At 50.0% G+C, this 19,673-nt stretch overlaps 1 protein-coding gene across 1 annotated transcript in view; it reads right to left on the reverse strand.

Annotated features, from left to right (window-relative positions):
• Positions 1 to 1,966: 1,966 nt before the first annotated feature.
• The window catches only part of LOC126471299 (nucleolar and coiled-body phosphoprotein 1-like), a 34,123-nt gene continuing 16,416 nt past the window's right edge, over positions 1,967 to 19,673 (reverse strand). The window contains exon 2 of the mRNA XM_050099419.1: positions 1,967 to 5,552. Within this exon, the coding sequence (XP_049955376.1) occupies positions 1,967 to 5,552 (3,586 nt within the window). The remainder of the gene's footprint in view (positions 5,553 to 19,673) is intronic.

The following is a 19,673-nucleotide window of genomic DNA, read 5'->3' on the forward strand; positions in this document are numbered from 1 at the left end:
CTATTTCCCCTCCTTGGGAACTTGTCTGGGATGTTACTGGGAATGTTCTGCATTGTCTGTCGCTGATGTACGAACAGTCTCACCGTCCTTATTCCCTCACCTTTTCTTTCTCCTCTCATTCCTCTGTTTCGGCGTTTGAGGTTCATCTTTTTCTTTCTGCCTGTGTGCTCCTGAAGGCCAGCCCACACGTCTGACCCGTAACAGGTGACATAGTAATTGCGTAATTCCCAGCCCCAGGTCGACAGGTAGGGCTTACTTGTACCCTCTGGAACAAGCTAGGCCCAGGGAGGGGTGATTGCCTGAGTTGCAACCTTCCCAAATTGCCGATTGGTCCCTGTCAGGTGTTGCGGAAGTGTAACCTGAGGAGTGAACAATCACCTAAGGTGGGTGCATCCCCTCGTGAAGGGAGCCCCCAGACGGAATGAGTGGGCCATTGGAGACAGTGGCAATCATGGTAATTTTCTCACAATCACTCAATCATCTTTACAATCAACATCTACGAAATGTAAACGTAATGAGGCTAATGGTTCAAAGATACTTCCCGCTGCACCACGGTTCCTCATGGTCTCACCTACTGAAGATGGTCAGTCCTTTGCCATGGTAAATCCTTTTATTATTCAGAAAGGTGTTGATGCAATTCCGGGCCCTGTGAAATTCTGCTCTCGTTTATGGAATAGCACTTAGCTTCTTTAGACTACTTCTGATTCTTGAGCACAACTGCTTACTGCCTCGCTTCTCCACAGCTACCCTGCTAGTGCCAAGGCCCATAGAACTTCGAATTCTTCATGTGGTGTCATTCACATCAGGCTCTTTGACGGTTTAACAGACTTCAAAATCAAATTTTACGTCTCCGTTTCGGGGTGTCATTTCTGTCCATGTAATGAAAAAGGTAGATTCCTCCTTAGTGCCCAGTTGCACACTTTTCCTAACCTTTGATAGTGCTGCTATGAAATTATTAGTCTGTCCGTACATTCTGAACCCGATGGGCTGCTACCAGTGACATTTCAACATCAATAGAACGTCTTCTCGACACCCAGCCAAAGTTGTAACCTGTGGTAGGGATGCACAGGAGGACGATATTCCGCCTGGTTCTCCCCACTGTGCCCTCTGCGGGTCCGGGGGTTAGAATAGGCCCGATGTATTCCTGCCTGTCGGAGGCGACCAAAGGGAGTTGCAGAGGTTTCTGCATTTATGTGATGGTCCCCTGTAGGGTCTGACCTCCATTTTTCGAAATTTTCCCAGAGTGAACCAATTGGGGTAGGGCACCTTACATGGTGCATCATGTCCATCATGCTCTGAGACCTATCACATCCTTTGTCGGCGTGGATATGCACTTCTGATTGTTCTCCAACTGTTGGGTGAGGTCCACCCCCTGGTTGCGTATTTTTCCATCAACTGTGCAGTATCATTTTCTACTCCGACGATGACAATGAACTTGTTTGGTTGGTTGCACCTGATATCCAGCACAGTAGGTAGTCCCTTGTGGTGAGGCCACCATGTACCCTGTCGGTTGTAGCCTTCTGACCACACAAGGATTACTCTGCTGAAGTCAGTGCCGTTAACTCCCCACATATGCCAAGGAGTAGATGCCCGTCACTGAGGTATTGGAACTGACGGGAATGGCCATCCTGCCAGGTGGCCTTCGCTGCAGCTGGGTGGCGCCTGTGGGGAGGGCCCCTGGTCGGAGTGGGTGGCATCAGGGTGGATGACACATGAAGTGTAGTACATCATCTCTTGCTGGTGGTCAAACACCAGCATCCCCCGGCAGGTCCGGGGATTAGAATAGGGCCGAGGTCTTCCTGCCTGTCGTAAGACGCGACTAAAAGGAGTCCATCCCCCTCAAGGGGGTAGTTAGCGCTTGTGTCCGGAGACGGACGGTCCCACGACAGAAATTTGTGGTCTTTTCGGTTTTTGACTTTTCGTTTCTTCCTTCTTTGGTTGGTTCCTTTCTTAGTTCTTCTCCATCTCACTGTCTTCCTTGCCTTCTTTTCCTTGCCTTCTTTTCCTTGCCTTCTTTTCCTTGCCTTCTTTTCCTTGCCTTCTTTTCCTTGCCTTCTTTTCCTTGCCTTCTTTTCCTTGCCTTCTTTTCCTTGCCTTCTTTTCCTTGCCTTCTTTTCCTTGCCTTCTTTTCCTTGCCTTCTTTTCCTTGCCTTCTTTTCCTTGCCTTCTTTTCCTTGCCTTCTTTTCCTTGCCTTCTTTTCCTTGCCTTCTTTTCCTTGCCTTCTTTTCCTTGCCTTCTTTTCCTTGCCTTCTTTTCCTTGCCTTCTTTTCCTTGCCTTCTTTTCCTTGCCTTCTTTTCCTTGCCTTCTTTTCCTTGCCTTCTTTTCCTTGCCTTCTTTTCCTTGCCTTCTTTTCCTTGCCTTCTTTTCCTTGCCTTCTTTTCCTTGCCTTCTTTTCCTTGCCTTCTTTTCCTTGCCTTCTTTTCCTTGCCTTCTTTTCCTTGCCTTCTTTTCCTTGCCTTCTTTTCCTTGCCTTCTTTTCCTTGCCTTCTTTTCCTTGCCTTCTTTTCCTTGCCTTCTTTTCCTTGCCTTCTTTTCCTTGCCTTCTTTTCCTTGCCTTCTTTTCCTTGCCTTCTTTTCCTTGCCTTCTTTTCCTTGCCTTCTTTTCCTTGCCTTCTTTTCCTTGCCTTCTTTTCCTTGCCTTCTTTTCCTTGCCTTCTTTTCCTTGCCTTCTTTTCCTTGCCTTCTTTTCCTTGCCTTCTTTTCCTTGCCTTCTTTTCCTTGCCTTCTTTTCCTTGCCTTCTTTTCCTTGCCTTCTTTTCCTTGCCTTCTTTTCCTTGCCTTCTTTTCCTTGCCTTCTTTTCCTTGCCTTCTTTTCCTTGCCTTCTTTTCCTTGCCTTCTTTTCCTTGCCTTCTTTTCCTTGCCTTCTTTTCCTTGCCTTCTTTTCCTTGCCTTCTTTTCCTTGCCTTCTTTTCCTTGCCTTCTTTTCCTTGCCTTCTTTTCCTTGCCTTCTTTTCCTTGCCTTCTTTTCCTTGCCTTCTTTTCCTTGCCTTCTTTTCCTTGCCTTCTTTTCCTTGCCTTCTTTTCCTTGCCTTCTTTTCCTTGCCTTCTTTTCCTTGCCTTCTTTTCCTTGCCTTCTTTTCCTTGCCTTCTTTTCCTTGCCTTCTTTTCCTTGCCTTCTTTTCCTTGCCTTCTTTTCCTTGCCTTCTTTTCCTTGCCTTCTTTTCCTTGCCTTCTTTTCCTTGCCTTCTTTTCCTTGCCTTCTTTTCCTTGCCTTCTTTTCCTTGCCTTCTTTTCCTTGCCTTCTTTTCCTTGCCTTCTTTTCCTTGCCTTCTTTTCCTTGCCTTCTTTTCCTTGCCTTCTTTTCCTTGCCTTCTTTTCCTTGCCTTCTTTTCCTTGCCTTCTTTTCCTTGCCTTCTTTTCCTTGCCTTCTTTTCCTTGCCTTCTTTTCCTTGCCTTCTTTTCCTTGCCTTCTTTTCCTTGCCTTCTTTTCCTTGCCTTCTTTTCCTTGCCTTCTTTTCCTTGCCTTCTTTTCCTTGCCTTCTTTTCCTTGCCTTCTTTTCCTTGCCTTCTTTTCCTTGCCTTCTTTTCCTTGCCTTCTTTTCCTTGCCTTCTTTTCCTTGCCTTCTTTTCCTTGCCTTCTTTTCCTTGCCTTCTTTTCCTTGCCTTCTTTTCCTTGCCTTCTTTTCCTTGCCTTCTTTTCCTTGCCTTCTTTTCCTTGCCTTCTTTTCCTTGCCTTCTTTTCCTTGCCTTCTTTTCCTTGCCTTCTTTTCCTTGCCTTCTTTTCCTTGCCTTCTTTTCCTTGCCTTCTTTTCCTTGCCTTCTTTTCCTTGCCTTCTTTTCCTTGCCTTCTTTTCCTTGCCTTCTTTTCCTTGCCTTCTTTTCCTTGCCTTCTTTTCCTTGCCTTCTTTTCCTTGCCTTCTTTTCCTTGCCTTCTTTTCCTTGCCTTCTTTTCCTTGCCTTCTTTTCCTTGCCTTCTTTTCCTTGCCTTCTTTTCCTTGCCTTCTTTTCCTTGCCTTCTTTTCCTTGCCTTCTTTTCCTTGCCTTCTTTTCCTTGCCTTCTTTTCCTTGCCTTCTTTTCCTTGCCTTCTTTTCCTTGCCTTCTTTTCCTTGCCTTCTTTTCCTTGCCTTCTTTTCCTTGCCTTCTTTTCCTTGCCTTCTTTTCCTTGCCTTCTTTTCCTTGCCTTCTTTTCCTTGCCTTCTTTTCCTTGCCTTCTTTTCCTTGCCTTCTTTTCCTTGCCTTCTTTTCCTTGCCTTCTTTTCCTTGCCTTCTTTTCCTTGCCTTCTTTTCCTTGCCTTCTTTTCCTTGCCTTCTTTTCCTTGCCTTCTTTTCCTTGCCTTCTTTTCCTTGCCTTCTTTTCCTTGCCTTCTTTTCCTTGCCTTCTTTTCCTTGCCTTCTTTTCCTTGCCTTCTTTTCCTTGCCTTCTTTTCCTTGCCTTCTTTTCCTTGCCTTCTTTTCCTTGCCTTCTTTTCCTTGCCTTCTTTTCCTTGCCTTCTTTTCCTTGCCTTCTTTTCCTTGCCTTCTTTTCCTTGCCTTCTTTTCCTTGCCTTCTTTTCCTTGCCTTCTTTTCCTTGCCTTCTTTTCCTTGCCTTCTTTTCCTTGCCTTCTTTTCCTTGCCTTCTTTTCCTTGCCTTCTTTTCCTTGCCTTCTTTTCCTTGCCTTCTTTTCCTTGCCTTCTTTTCCTTGCCTTCTTTTCCTTGCCTTCTTTTCCTTGCCTTCTTTTCCTTGCCTTCTTTTCCTTGCCTTCTTTTCCTTGCCTTCTTTTCCTTGCCTTCTTTTCCTTGCCTTCTTTTCCTTGCCTTCTTTTCCTTGCCTTCTTTTCCTTGCCTTCTTTTCCTTGCCTTCTTTTCCTTGCCTTCTTTTCCTTGCCTTCTTTTCCTTGCCTTCTTTTCCTTGCCTTCTTTTCCTTGCCTTCTTTTCCTTGCCTTCTTTTCCTTGCCTTCTTTTCCTTGCCTTCTTTTCCTTGCCTTCTTTTCCTTGCCTTCTTTTCCTTGCCTTCTTTTCCTTGCCTTCTTTTCCTTGCCTTCTTTTCCTTGCCTTCTTTTCCTTGCCTTCTTTTCCTTGCCTTCTTTTCCTTGCCTTCTTTTCCTTGCCTTCTTTTCCTTGCCTTCTTTTCCTTGCCTTCTTTTCCTTGCCTTCTTTTCCTTGCCTTCTTTTCCTTGCCTTCTTTTCCTTGCCTTCTTTTCCTTGCCTTCTTTTCCTTGCCTTCTTTTCCTTGCCTTCTTTTCCTTGCCTTCTTTTCCTTGCCTTCTTTTCCTTGCCTTCTTTTCCTTGCCTTCTTTTCCTTGCCTTCTTTTCCTTGCCTTCTTTTCCTTGCCTTCTTTTCCTTGCCTTCTTTTCCTTGCCTTCTTTTCCTTGCCTTCTTTTCCTTGCCTTCTTTTCCTTGCCTTCTTTTCCTTGCCTTCTTTTCCTTGCCTTCTTTTCCTTGCCTTCTTTTCCTTGCCTTCTTTTCCTTGCCTTCTTTTCCTTGCCTTCTTTTCCTTGCCTTCTTTTCCTTGCCTTCTTTTCCTTGCCTTCTTTTCCTTGCCTTCTTTTCCTTGCCTTCTTTTCCTTGCCTTCTTTTCCTTGCCTTCTTTTCCTTGCCTTCTTTTCCTTGCCTTCTTTTCCTTGCCTTCTTTTCCTTGCCTTCTTTTCCTTGCCTTCTTTTCCTTGCCTTCTTTTCCTCGCCTCAGCTTCGGCGTTTGAGTCAGTCTGTCCTCTCTCTCTCTTCTTCCTTGCTCCATGTGTGCACCTGAAGGCCGACCCACGGGTTCGCACGCGTAGCCAGTGATAGGGTAACGCGTAATTCCCCACCCTGGGTAGACAAGTAAGGCACGCACGTACCTGCTGGTAAAGGCCAGGCCCAGGGACGGGTGATTGCCTGAGCTGATACTTTCTGACCATGCCGATTGGTCCCTCCGTCTGTTTCTTGAGAGGTGTGACCTGAGGTGTAAACATTCACCTAAGGCGGGAGTGCCCTCTGCGAGGGTCCCCACAAGGGAGGAGCGCACCATCGGAGACGCTGGCAATCATGGGGGATTCCTCCGCAATGGATTTCTCTTCTTCTCTCTCGACTTCTGCCCACAGACGGTAACATGACCAGCCGCCAGTGACAAAAGTACTACCGCCTACCCCACAGTTCCTCGGCATTTCTCGATCTGAGGACAGAAAGGATTTTTCCTCTGTCAACCCTTTCGTTATCCAGAAGGGCGTAGATGCCATAGCCGGTACTGTTCAGTCTTGTACGAGGTTGCATAATGGTACCTTGTTACTAGAAACTGAGAGCGCCTTTCAGGCACAGAAACTGCTTCGAACCACACTCCTGTACACGTTCCCTGTCTGGGTGGAGGCTTACCGAACTTTCAATTCGTCTTGTGGTGTGGTCTGTACTACACCCCTCGACGGATTGACTGACGAGGAGATTGTCTTTCCTCGCTATGCAGGGCGTGACGGCTGTCCATAGGGTCATGAAAAAGGTCAACAATGACCCTGTACCGACCCGGACACTTTTTTTGACCTTTTATAGTGTTAAGCTGCCATCGCGCATCAAAGCGGGCTACGAGGTTATTTCTGTTCGCCCCTATGTCCCGACACCTACGCGTTGCTACCAGTGTCAGCGTCTCAATCACACTCGACAGTCTTGTTCCAATGCGGCTAAATGTCACTTGTGGCAGGGATGCCCATGAGGGTGACAGTCCACCTCCGTCTCCTCGTTGTGTGAACTCTCAGGGTGACCATTCAGCATCCTCCCGCAACTGGCCCGTCTATAAGGAAGAACGCTGTATCCAAGAAATTCGGGTCAAAGAGAGAGTGTCCACCTCGGCTGCTCGCAAGCTATTGGCTAGTAGGAAGCCCACGCTGCTCCCAGCGGGGAAATACAGTACTGTCCTCGCCTCTCCTCGGACTACCAGGGAGGTGGCAACCCAGACATGCGGTCGTCCGTTTGGCCAGTGCTAAGATCGCGCGGTCGACGTCTGCTCTTCCTCCCATCACCCGACAGACACCAGCCCCTTCATCAGCTTCTGCTAAGACGAAGACCCAGAAGTCAGATGCACGGGCCTTCAAGAAGGAACTGTCCCGTGCAGACTTCCTATGTACCTCGACCTCCCAGCCATCGACCGGTACTTCCACCAAACGACCTTCCAAGAAGGCTCATAGGAAGCACAGTTCTCCTTCTCCGCCACGGCGCATTTCTTCTCCTGCGCCACCCAGTGGTTGCTGCCCCAGGCCGTCATCCGACTCGCCTGGCCGCACCGCTGGTAGCCGAACATCTGGCCGTTCACCGACGGAGGAAGCTCCCCCTCCCGGCCATCTTACCAAGATGGCCGATGAACCTATAGAACCAATGGACGATGACTGTCCGCCTACTGATAGCGGCGGCAGTGCTTGCTCGAAGCCAGGCCCTCAGCGGCCTTCGAGGTGACCCCTGGTTTCATCTTCCTTTTCTTATGATGGCACTTATTCACTGGAATATTCGCAGCATTCGCTCCAACCGAGAGGACTTGAAGTTGCTGCTCCGTTTGCACCGTCCGCTCGTCGTAGCCCTCCAGGAAACGAAGCTACGCCCATGCAATCAAATTGCCTTGGCACTCTACACCTCTGTGCGTTTTGACCTACCCCCTGTGGTAGGCATCCCGGCTCATGGAGGGGTTATGTTGCTGGTCCGGGATGATATTTACTACGATCCCATCACGTTGCACACCGGCCTGCAGGCAGTTGCCATCCGAATTACTCTCCCCACTTTTACATTTTCCATTTGTACCGTTTACACTCCATCGTCGTCTGCCGTTACCAGGGCAGACATGATGCAACTTATTGCTCAGCTACCTGCACCATTTTTGTTAACTGGAGACTTCAATGCCCACCATCCACTTTGGGGCTCTCCAGCATTCTGCCCGAGGGACTCCCTGTTAGCAAACCTTTTCAACCAGCTCAAACGTGTCTGACTCAATACTGGCGCCCCTACTTTTCTTTCGGACACATCTCACACCTATTCCCATTTAGACCTCTCTATATGTACTCCCCAACTTGCACGCCGGTTTGAGTGGTATGCACTTCCTGATACATATTCGAGCGACCACTTCCCGTGTGTTATCCATCTCCTGCAGCATACCCCCTCTCCGTGCTCATCTAGTTGGACCATCTCCAAAGCAGACTGGGGGCTCTTCTCTTGCAGGGTGACCCTTCAGGATCAACCCTTCACAAGCTGCGATCGTCAGGTCGCACACCTCACGGAAGTCACTCTCACTGCTGCTGAATATTCCATCCCTCACCCTACTTCTTCTCCACGTCGCGTACCGGTCCCCTGGTGGACCGCAGCATGTAGACGCTTTACGTGCTCGTCGACGTGCTTTACGCACCTTTAAACGCCACCCTACAGTGGCGAATTGTATCAATTATAAACGATTACGTGCACAGTGTCGTCGTATTATTAAAGAAAGCAAGAAAGCCAGCTGGGCTGCTTTCACAAGCACCTTGAACAGTTTTACTCCTTCTGTTGTCTGGGGTAGCCTGCGCCGGCTATCTGGCACTAAGGTCCACTCACCAATTTCTGGCTTGATGGTCGCGAATGACGTCCTTGTGGCCCCTGAGGATGTCTCCAATGCCTTCGGCCGCTTTTTCGCGGAGGTTTAGAGCTCCGCTCATTACCACCCTGCCTTCTTCCCCCGCAAACAGGCAGAGGAGGCTAGGCCACCTAACTTCCGCTCCTCGAATCGTGAAAGTTATGATGCCCCATTCACCATGCGGGAACTCGAAAACGCACTTGGCCGGTCACGGTCCTCCGCTCCAGGGCCTGATTCTATTCATATTCAGATGCTGAAGAACCTTTCTCCTGCGGGTAAAGGTTTTCTTCTTCGTACTTACAATCGCATCTGGATTGAGGGACATGTTCCCGCATGCTGGCGCGAGTCTATTGTCCTGATCCCTAAGCCGGGGAAGGACAAGCACTTGCCTTCCAGTTATCGACCCATCTCGCTTACCAGCTGTGTCTGTAAAGTGATGGAGCGAATGGTTAACTCTCGTTTGGTTTGGCTGCTCAAGTCTCGACGCCTACTTACCAATGTACAATGTGGATTTCGTAGGCGCCACTTTACTGTTGACCATCTGGTTACCTTGTCGACCTTCATTATGAATAACTTCTTGCGGAAGCACCCGACCACGGCTGTGTTCTTTGATTTGGAGAAGGCTTACGACACCTGTTGGAGGGCGGGCATTCTCCGCACCATGCATACATGGGGCCTTCGCGGTCGCCTCCCTCTTCTTATTCGTGCCTTTTTAATGGATCGACAGTTCCGGGTATGTGTGGGTTCTGTCCTGTCAGACACCTTTCGCCAGGAGAATGGGGTGCCACAGGGCTCAGTTTTGAGCGTCGCTCTCTTCGCCATAGCGATCAATCCAATAATGGATTGCCTCCCAGCTGATGTATCAGGCTCCCTTTTCGTGGACGATTTTACCATCTATTGCAGCGCGCAGCGTACATGTTTCCTGGAGCGCTGTCTTCAGCGTTCTCTTGACAGTCTTTACTCCTGGAGTGTCGCCAATGGCTTCCGTTTTTCTGCCGAGAAGACGGTCTGTTTTAACTTCTGGCGCTACAAAGAGTTTCTCCCCCCGTCCTTACGACTCGGTCCCATTGCTCTCCCATTCGTGGAGACAACAAAATTTTTAGGTCTTACATTTGACAGGAAACTTAGCTGGTCTCCACATGTCATATTTGGCTGCCCGTTGTACCCGTTCTCTAAATGTCTTCCGTGTTCTCAGTGGTATGTCGTTGGGAGCGGATCGAACCGTCCTACTTCGCCTATATCGGTCGATCGTCCGCTCCAAGCTGGATTATGGGAGCTTCGTATACTCCTCTGCACGGCCATCCATGTTACGCCGCCTCAACTCCATACAACATCGGGGTTTACGACTTGCGATCGGAGCGTTTTATACTAGTCCCGTCAAGTCTTCATGCTGACGCTGGTGAATTGCCACTCACCTACCGGCGCGATATACTGCTTTGTCGGTATGCTTGTCGGCTACTGGCAATGCCCGACCACCCGTCTTATCGTTCCTTTTTTGACGACACTCTCGACCGTCAATACGGGTTGTATGTCTCTGCCCTGCTATCCCCTGGAGTTCGCTTTCGCCTCCTTCAACACCTTAATTTTTCACTCCCTGCAACCTTTCGAGTGGGCGAGAACCAAGCGCCACCTTGGCTCCATGCTCAGGTTCGCATTCACCTTGACCTCAGCTCGCTCCCAAAGGAGGTTACCCCCGGTTCGGTCTACCACTCCCGTTCATTAATATGACCTTCATTTATACAGATGGCTCTAAGACCAATGACGGGGTCGGGTGTTCTTTTATTGTCGGGGCACAAAGTTTCAAATACCGGCTCCATGGCCATTGTTCAGTCTTCACAGCTGAGCTCTTTCCCCTCTACCAGGCTGTTCTTTACATCTGCCACCACCGATATTCTGCTTATGTCATCTGCTCCGATTCCCTGAGCGCCATCCAGAGCCTCAGTGATCCGTACCCAGTTCACCCTTTCGTGCCCCCCCAGGGGATCCACAACTCTTTTGTGGATACGTGTGTAGCGAGCACGGGACCCCGAGCTAATGTGGCCTTCCTTCCTTTCCGGGCTGCATACCTTCCCTTTCCGTATCCTACCCCATCCCCCATCTTCGCCCCCCCCTCACCTCTGGCTCTTTCCTTCCCTTTCTCCCCCTCTGGGGAGTATGGTTTGTGCCTACGTCCGGAGACGGACGCTTGTAAATGTACTGCACTCTTCGCCTTCCTTGCTTGTATGTCTTCATCTTTCTTCGTCCTTCTCTATTCCTTACCTCTTCTCCTTACCTCTTCTCCTTACCTCTTCTCCTTACCTCTTCTCCTTACCTCTTCTCCTTACCTCTTCTCCTTACCTCTTCTCCTTACCTCTTCTCCTTACCTCTTCTCCTTACCTCTTCTCCTTACCTCTTCTCCTTACCTCTTCTCCTTACCTCTTCTCCTTACCTCTTCTCCTTACCTCTTCTCCTTACCTCTTCTCCTTACCTCTTCTCCTTACCTCTTCTCCTTACCTCTTCTCCTTACCTCTTCTCCTTACCTCTTCTCCTTACCTCTTCTCCTTACCTCTTCTCCTTACCTCTTCTCCTTACCTCTTCTCCTTACCTCTTCTCCTTACCTCTTCTCCTTACCTCTTCTCCTTACCTCTTCTCCTTACCTCTTCTCCTTACCTCTTCTCCTTACCTCTTCTCCTTACCTCTTCTCCTTACCTCTTCTCCTTACCTCTTCTCCTTACCTCTTCTCCTTACCTCTTCTCCTTACCTCTTCTCCTTACCTCTTCTCCTTACCTCTTCTCCTTACCTCTTCTCCTTACCTCTTCTCCTTACCTCTTCTCCTTACCTCTTCTCCTTACCTCTTCTCCTTACCTCTTCTCCTTACCTCTTCTCCTTACCTCTTCTCCTTACCTCTTCTCCTTACCTCTTCTCTTTACCTCTTCTCTTTACCCTTTTCTCCGCTGCGGCGTTTGAGACCTCTCTTCTTTCCTTTCCCTGTCTCTTTCTTCCTCCCTGTGCGTGTCTGAAGGCCGACCCACGCACTTCCATGCGTAGCCGGTGACGGGGTAACGCGTAATTCCCCGCCCCGGGTAGACAGGTAGGACACGTACGTACCCCCTGGTAAAGGCCAGGCCCAGGGAGGGGTGATTACCCGAGCTGATACCTTCCGAAAGTGCCGATTGGTCCCTCCGTCCGTTTGTCGGGAGGTGTGACCTGAGGTGTGAACAATCACCTAAGGCGGGTGTGCCCTCGGTGAGGGCCCCCACAAGGGAGGAGCGCGCCATCGGAGACGCCGGTAATCATGGGGGATTCTTCCGCAATGGTTTCCTCACCTTCCACTATGTCTGCTCACAAACGTAAGTTCACTGAGTCTCAGCCACAGACGGTTCTTCCATCGTTGCCACAGTTCCTTGTTGTTTCTCGGTCTGACGAAGGTCACGACTTTTCCACGGTCAACCCTTTCATTATTCAGAAAGGTGTCGACGCAATTGCGGGTCCTGTAAAGTCTTGTTCCAGATTATGGAGTGGCACCCTGTTGTTAGAAACACACAGTGCCCTCCAGGCTCAAAAATTGCTGCGTACTTCTCTGCTCCACACCTTCCCTGTCCGGGTGGAACCGCACCATACCTTAAATTCCTCGCGTGGAGTCGTTTATACGCGCTGCCTCGATGGATTGTCTGACGAAGAAATTCAGCACTATCTGTCTGACCAAGGCGTCACGGCTGTTCATCGGGTTATGAAAAGGGTTGACTCGAACATCATTCCAACCCGCACTGTCTTCTTGACATTTGACAAAGTTCAACTCCCATCAAAAATCAAATCAGGCTATGAGATAATTTCCGTTCGCCCTTATGTCCCAAACCCTACGCGTTGCTATCGATGTCAGCGGTTCAACCACACCAGCCAGTCCTGTTCCAATCCGGCCAAATGTGTTACGTGTGGCAGGGATGCCCATGAGGGTGCTTGTCCACCTCCATCCCCTCGCTGCAACTGTATGGGTGACCACGCTGCTTCCTCTCGAGATTGCCCTGTTTTTAAGGACGAAAAGCTGATCCAGGAAATAAGAGTGAAGGAAAAGGTGTCGACCTTTGCTGCTCGAAAGTTACTCGCCAGTCGACAGCCCACCGTGCCTCAGAAAGGAAAATACAGCACTGTCCTTGCTTCTCCTCGGCCAACAAAGGAGGCGGCCACGCAGACTTGCGACCTCACATTTAGTACCGCGGTCGTCAGATCGGCCAGCTCAAAGATCGCCCGTTCAACCTCACCTCTTTCGCCTGCCCACTCTATGGCTCACCCTTCGTCGGGTTCTGCTAAATCTCGAGCCCAAAAGTCAGACGCCAAGTCTTCAAAAAGAGCATTCTCGTGAAGAGTTTTTACGTACTGCAACTTCACAACCATCGGTTCCTCAATCATCTAAACATACCTCCAAGAAGGCTACGAAGAAACACAGTTCCTCTCCTTCTCCGCCAAGGCGTGTCCCATCTACAGCACCACCTGGCGGAAATCGCCCTCGGCCATCTTCTGTGTCGCCGAGGCGCACTGTTGGTGGCCGGTCAACTGGCCGATCGTTGGTGGCAGGAGCTGCTCCTGACCAACCTATGGATCAGGATCTTCTGCCTTCGACTGAATGCCATTCCATGCTGTCGGTCGCAAGCTCTGAGCAGTCGTTGAGTTGACAGCACCCTTGGTCACGTTCCTCCATTTTCTGTTCACCCTATGTCCATTATCCATTGGAATATCCGCGGAATTCGCGCCAATCGGGAGGAATTGTCGATCCTCTTACGATCCTACTCGCCGGTCATCTTCTGTCTTCAGGAAACAAAGCTGCGTCCCCATGACCGCTTTGTTCTCCCTCATTTTCAGTCCGTCCGATATGACCTCCCGTCTGTTGAAGGCTCTCCAGCCCATGGAGGACTCATGATTCTGCTCCATGATACTCTCCATTATCACCCAATACCCCTAAACACTTCCTTCCAAGCTGTCGCCGTCCGTCTTTCCCTTTCTGGATACACGTTCTCTCTTTGTACGGTATACATTCCATCGTCTACACCAATGACACGAGCTGATCTCCTTCATCTTCTTGATCAGCTTCCACCCCCCTATTTGCTGGTTGGGGACTTCAATGCCCACCACCCGCTTTGGGGATCTCCACATCCTTGTCCACGTGGCTCACTATTGCTAGACGTCTTCCACCAAGCGGATTTAGTCTGCCTCAACACTGGGGTCCCCACATTTTTGTCTGCCTCCACGGCAAATTTATCCCATTTGGACCTTGCGGTCGGTACTATTCCGCTAGCTCGGCGCTTCGAGTGGTTCGCCCTTGATGATACACACTCGAGTGACCAGTTTCCATGTGTTCTTCGACTGCAGCCTCAACTGCCATATATGCGCTCGCGACGCTGGAAGTTTGCCCAAGCCGATTGGACACTTTTTTCGTCTCTAGCGACATTCGATGACCGTCGCTTTCCCAGCGTCGACGATGTCACACATTTTACCGACGTTATTCTCACAGCTGCGGAACGTTCAATACCACGCACCTCCGAATTGCCCCGGCGCCCTCCAGTCCCTTGGTGGAACGAGGCATGCCGTGACGCAATACGTGAGCGGCGACGTGCTCTTCGCATTTTCCGTCACCATCCAACTTTGTCCAACTGTATCCGATATAAGCAGCTCCGTGCGCGATGCCGTCGCGTCATCCGCGATAGTAAGAAGGCAAGCTGGAAATTCTTTACTAGCTCATTTAACAACTTCACTCCCTCCTCGGAAGTTTGGAGTCGGCTTCGACGGTACTCAGGCGCGCCTAGTTTCTCCCCGGTCTCTGGGCTCACTGTCGCGCATGATACCTTAGTGGACCCCGTCGCAATTTCTAACTCATTGGGTCAGCACTTTGCTGAGATTTCGAGCTCTTCAAATTACCCGCCGGCGTTTCTCCCGAAGAAACGTGCAGCGGAAGTGCGACATCTTGCTTTCTCCTCTCAAAATCGCGAAAGCTACAATACTGTTTTCTCCATGCGCGAACTCCAACATGCACTCTCTTCTTCTCGCTCCTCCGCCCCAGGACCGGATGGTATCCATGTCCAAATGTTGCTGCATTTATCAACCCATAGCCTGCGTTACCTCCTTCGCCTTTATAATCGAATTTGGACCGACAGTACCTTTCCCAGTCGATGGCGGGAAGCTATTGTCGTTCCCGTTCCGAAACCTGGAAAGGACAAACATCTCCCCTCTAGCTATCGCCCCATTTCTCTCACGAGTAGTGTCTGTAAGGTTTTGGAGCGTATGGTGAATTACCGTTTAGCTTGGTGGCTGGAGTCCCGCAGTCTTTTAACACCAGCCCAATGCGGATTCCGAAAGCATCGTTCTGCTGTTGACCATCTTGTTGCTCTCTCCACTTATATCATGAACAATTTTCTCCGGAAACGCCAAACGGTAGCAATATTTTTTGATCTGGAGAGAGCGTACGATACCTGTTGGAGGACAGGCATCCTCCGCACACTGTTCTCTTGGGGCTTTAGAGGCCGGCTGCCCCTTTTTCTTCGCGAATTTATGGCAGAGTGCACATTTAGGGTGCGGGTGAACACTACTCTCTCCCGTACTTTCTCCCAAGAAAACGGGGTACCCCAGGGCTCCGTGCTGAGTGTTGTACTGTTTGCCATCGCCATTAATCCAATTATGGATTGTCTCCTTCCTGATGTCTCGGGCTCCCTCTTTGTGGACGATTTTGCGATCTACTACAGCTCTCAACGGACCAGCCTTCTTGAAAGACGTCTTCAAGGATGTCTCGATCGCCTCCACTCGTGGAGCATCGAAACCGGCTTCCGTTTCTCACCCAGTAAGACTGTTTGTGTTAATTTTTGGCGACGTAAGGAGTTTCTTCCGCCCTCCTTACATCTAGGTCCTGTCAACCTTCCGTTTTCCGACGTCGCTAAATTCTTGGGTCTTATGTTTGACAGAAAACTGTGCTGGTCCTCCCACGTTTCCTATCTTTCGGCTCGCTGTCTGCGTTCCCTTAACACCCTCCGTGTCCTGAATGGTACCTTTTGGGGAGCGGACCGAGTGGTCCTTCTCCGCCTCTATCGCGCCTTAGTGCGCTCGAAATTGGATTATGGAAGCATAGTCTACTCCTCTGCTCGGCCATCTATTCTTCGGCGTCTCGACTCTATCCACCACCGTGGATTACGTTTAGTGTCTGGAGCTTTTTACACCAGCCCTGTGGAAAGCCTTTATGCTGAGACTGCTGAATCTCCGCTGTCCAATCGGCGGGCAGTCCTTCTGAGTCGTTATGCTAGCCATCTGTCTTCCATGCCTGCTAATCCAGCCCATAACCTTTTTTTCGACGCCTCCTTTGATGTCAGGTATGCAGGCTGCTCCTCCTCCCTACTACCCCCGGGAGTCCGCTTCCGTCAACTGCTCAATTCTCTTTCCTTCCGCTTTCCTAAAACCTTCTTGACAACTTGGGGTACAGCACCGCCTTGGCTCCGTCCCCGGATCGACTTGCTCAGAGACCTATGTCAATTTCCCAAGGATGGTACCCCTACACTTGTTTACCGTCGGGCATTTGCTGCTCTATGTGCACAAATGACGGAAGCCACATTTATTTACACCGATGGCTCGAAAACATCGTTAGGTGTAGGGAGTGCCTATATTGTTGGCGACACCCCAAATCACTTTCGGCTTCCTGACCAGTGTTCGGTTTATACTGCGGAGCTTTACGCTGTTCTCCAGGCTGTCCACTACATCCGCCGCCATCAGCGGATACAGTACGTAATCTGCTCAGATTCTCTCAGCTCTCTCCTAAGTCTCCAAGCTCTTTACCCTGTGCACCCTCTGGTCCACCGGATTCAGGACTGTCTGCGCTTGCTCCACCTGGGGGGCGTCTCAGTGGCGTTCCTCTGGCTCCCGGGACACGCTGGTATCTGTGGAAATGAGGCGGCCGATATAGCGGCCAAGGCTGCAGTCTCTCTTCCTCGGCCTGCTCTTCAGTCTCTTCCGTTTACCGATCTACGTAGCGGTTTATGTCGCCAAGTTACTCATTTATGGCATGTGCATTGGTCAACACTTCCCCACAATAAATTGCGGGAAGTGAAAGCCCTTCCTTGCGCTTGGACCTCTTCCTCCCGAACGCGTCGTCGGGAGGAGGTAATTTTAGCTCGACTCCGGATAGGGCACTGTCTTTTCAGTCATCGACATCTTTTAAGCGGTGATCCTCCCCCACTCTGTCCCCACTGCTCTCAGCTGTAGACGGTCAGACACCTTTTAATTGAATGCCCTTATTTTAATCCGTTACGCTCCCGTCTACAGCTATCGCCTGATCTATCGTCGATTTTAGCAGATGACACGCGCTCAGCTGACCGCGTTCTACAGTTTATTAGTGACAGTGAAATGACGTCAGTCATTTGAAGCTTTTTTTTGGGGGACAACAAACCCCTTTCTATAGTGGACTTTTAAGCATTCCTTCTGCCTTTAGTTTCTCAAATTTTCTGACTTTGTTTCCATTGCTGCTGATTTTAAATTTCGTTTTTTTCCTGTTTTCTACGTCACGGGCTGGGCGCTAATGACCATAGAAGTTTTGCGCCCTAAAACCACAAAAACCACAAAAACCACCACCCTTTCGTGCACCGGATCCAACGCTCTCTTCAGCAGCTGGTGGACGTCGGTTCTCCGGTTAGCTTTATGTGGGTTCCTGGCCATGTCTGTATCCCTGGGAACGAAGCTGCAGATGCCGCGGCCAAGGCTGCGGTCCTCCAGCTTTGGACAGCTTCTTGTTGTGTCCCTTCGTCAGATTGTAGCAGGGTCATTTGTCGGCGCATTTTATCGCTGTGGCATGCTGAATGGGCTGCACTTACAGACAAGCAGCTTCGGGCCTTGAAACCTCTTCCCGCGGCTTGGACTTCCTCCTCACGCCCTTCTCGGCGGGAGGAGGTAGTTTCGGCCCGGTTACGAATTGGACACTGCCGGTTCAGCCGTCGCCATCTGCTGACGGCTGCGCCGGCGCCGTTCTGCCCATGTGGGCAATTGCTGACGGTCCGCCACATTTTAACGTCCTGTCCGGATTTTAACACACTGCGTCTTGATCTTGGCCTGCCGTGTACTCTAGATGCCATTTTAGCGGATGACCCACGAGCAGCTGCTCGCGTTCTTCATTTTATCAACTTGACAACCATCTCTAAGGACATTTGATTATGCTGTTTTTTTAATCCTATGCCTGTCAGTCTGTCTTGTATCGTGATTTCCGTTTCGTTGCTGTTTTAAACTTGTCACTCGCGGTGCATTCCTAACGTAGTCTGGGCGCTAATGACTGTTGAAGTTGTGCGCCCTAAAACCACAAAAAAAAAACACCAGCAGTCTCTAAGTGATCACAGGCTCAATTAAATGCATAGAAGTATGATGCCAGGTCACACCATGGGAGGAACATCTGGCTAAGGATGGCAATGGCCCTTATTCACCCAGTACCTTGTATGTTAGGGAGCTGATGGGGAATATTTCGTGAGGAAGCCTCACTTTTGTGTTGAGCATTTAGAGGACAAGTTTGGGGAGGTGGAAGGCTTGTCCAAAATGAGATGAGTCGGTCTTCATCAAAACAGTATCCTCTACCCAGTCATTGGCGTTACTCGCTCGTGACAAGTTGGGCATGTTTCTGAACAATCACGCCCCATATGAGCTTAAATATGATCCATGGTATTATATTTCACAGGGACCTTCTTTTTCAGTGTGACGATGAGATGTGCACCAATTTAGAGCATCGAGGTGTAAATTTTGTTCGGTGTGTCCACTGGGGTCCGAGAATAATCAAATGGCCACTGGTGCCGATGTGGCCTTAGAGGGTGACACATTAGCAGAGGTGGTAAAGGTGATGGTCTACTGCTGTGATGTACAGCCCTATACCCTTCCCCCAATTCAGTGCTTTAAATGCTGGAAGTTTGGCCACACCTCAGCATCACATGTCGAGATTGCAGATGCCTGTCACATCCCAATATTTCATGTGCCCTGCCTCCCATCTATGTCAACTGCAGAGAGCATAATTCACCTTGCTCGCCAGGCTGCAGGATTTTACAGCAAGAAAGGAAAATAATGGACTATAAGACCATGGACTGACTGACCTACAATGAGATTAAGAGGAAATTTAAGGGCCTCCATCCTGTGGTTATGACCACTTCCGCCGCAACTACTAGAAGTTCCAGACCCATCAGTTACACGAATTCCAGTCGGCTCTAAGAGCCTGAAGACATCACCTGCCCCCTTGATGTGGGGGCAATTCCCCCTCCCCCTGTTGCTCCCACACCACCTACCTTGGGAGCACTGTCCCCCAACCATCTGGGAATCTGGGACACCAGTCCCCACTTTTCAGCTGGAGAAGCGTAAGTCATCGTTGGCTCCTCTCGCTAGGAAGGGGTCCCAAGGATCTCTCCCTTCCCAGGTTTCCACGACACCCACCAGTGGCTGAAGTGCCGAAAAGCAGCTGGTCGTAGGGCTTCACGATCATCCTCAGTCACGGAGACTGAATCAGTGAAGCCTTCCCAACCAGAGAACCCCAAGATAAAGGGAATTGTAGTGGCACCCACACCACAGCTACCTACAGGCTCTGCATCTGAGGATGGGGTGGAGATACTGGCGGCATCAGAGGACCTAGATCTCGCCAGACGCTCAGATACAAAGGATATAGACTGCTCAGGCAATAAGTCGGTGGGGGAAGGTGACCCTGAGGCATAAACTGCCTCATTGAATGTTAGATGCCTTCCCACCCTCACGATCATATTATCTTCCAGTGGAATTGTAGCGGTTTTTTCCACCGCCTGGCTGAGCTATGGCAATTGTTAAGCTTTACACCTGCTTTGCAATGCAGACCTGCCCTTCGTGGCTACAGGGGATATTAAAAGAACTGTAGCGACTATGTGTGTCAGGTGGAGTTTCTGTCCTGAACTCGATTTGTAGTGAACCTATGCCCCTTCAAAACACTCTAGAAGCTGTGGCCGTCAGAATAAGGTCGATGCAGGAAATAGTCTGCAACATATATTTGGCTCCAGATGATGTAGTACCCCTGAGCGCATTGGCGCCACTGATTGCTCAACTCCCTGAATCTTTCCTACTTCTGGGAGAGCATAAAGCTCATGCCCCTTGTGGGGTGGCACTGTGCTTACTGACTGAGGCAGAGATGTCTAACCTTTAGTGTCCGTTCGACCTCTGCGTCTTAAATACTGGGGCTGCAACACATCTCA

This window comes from Schistocerca serialis, chromosome 3, assembly GCF_023864345.2.
Source record: "Schistocerca serialis cubense isolate TAMUIC-IGC-003099 chromosome 3, iqSchSeri2.2, whole genome shotgun sequence".
Lineage (NCBI taxonomy): Eukaryota > Metazoa > Arthropoda > Insecta > Orthoptera > Acrididae > Schistocerca > Schistocerca serialis.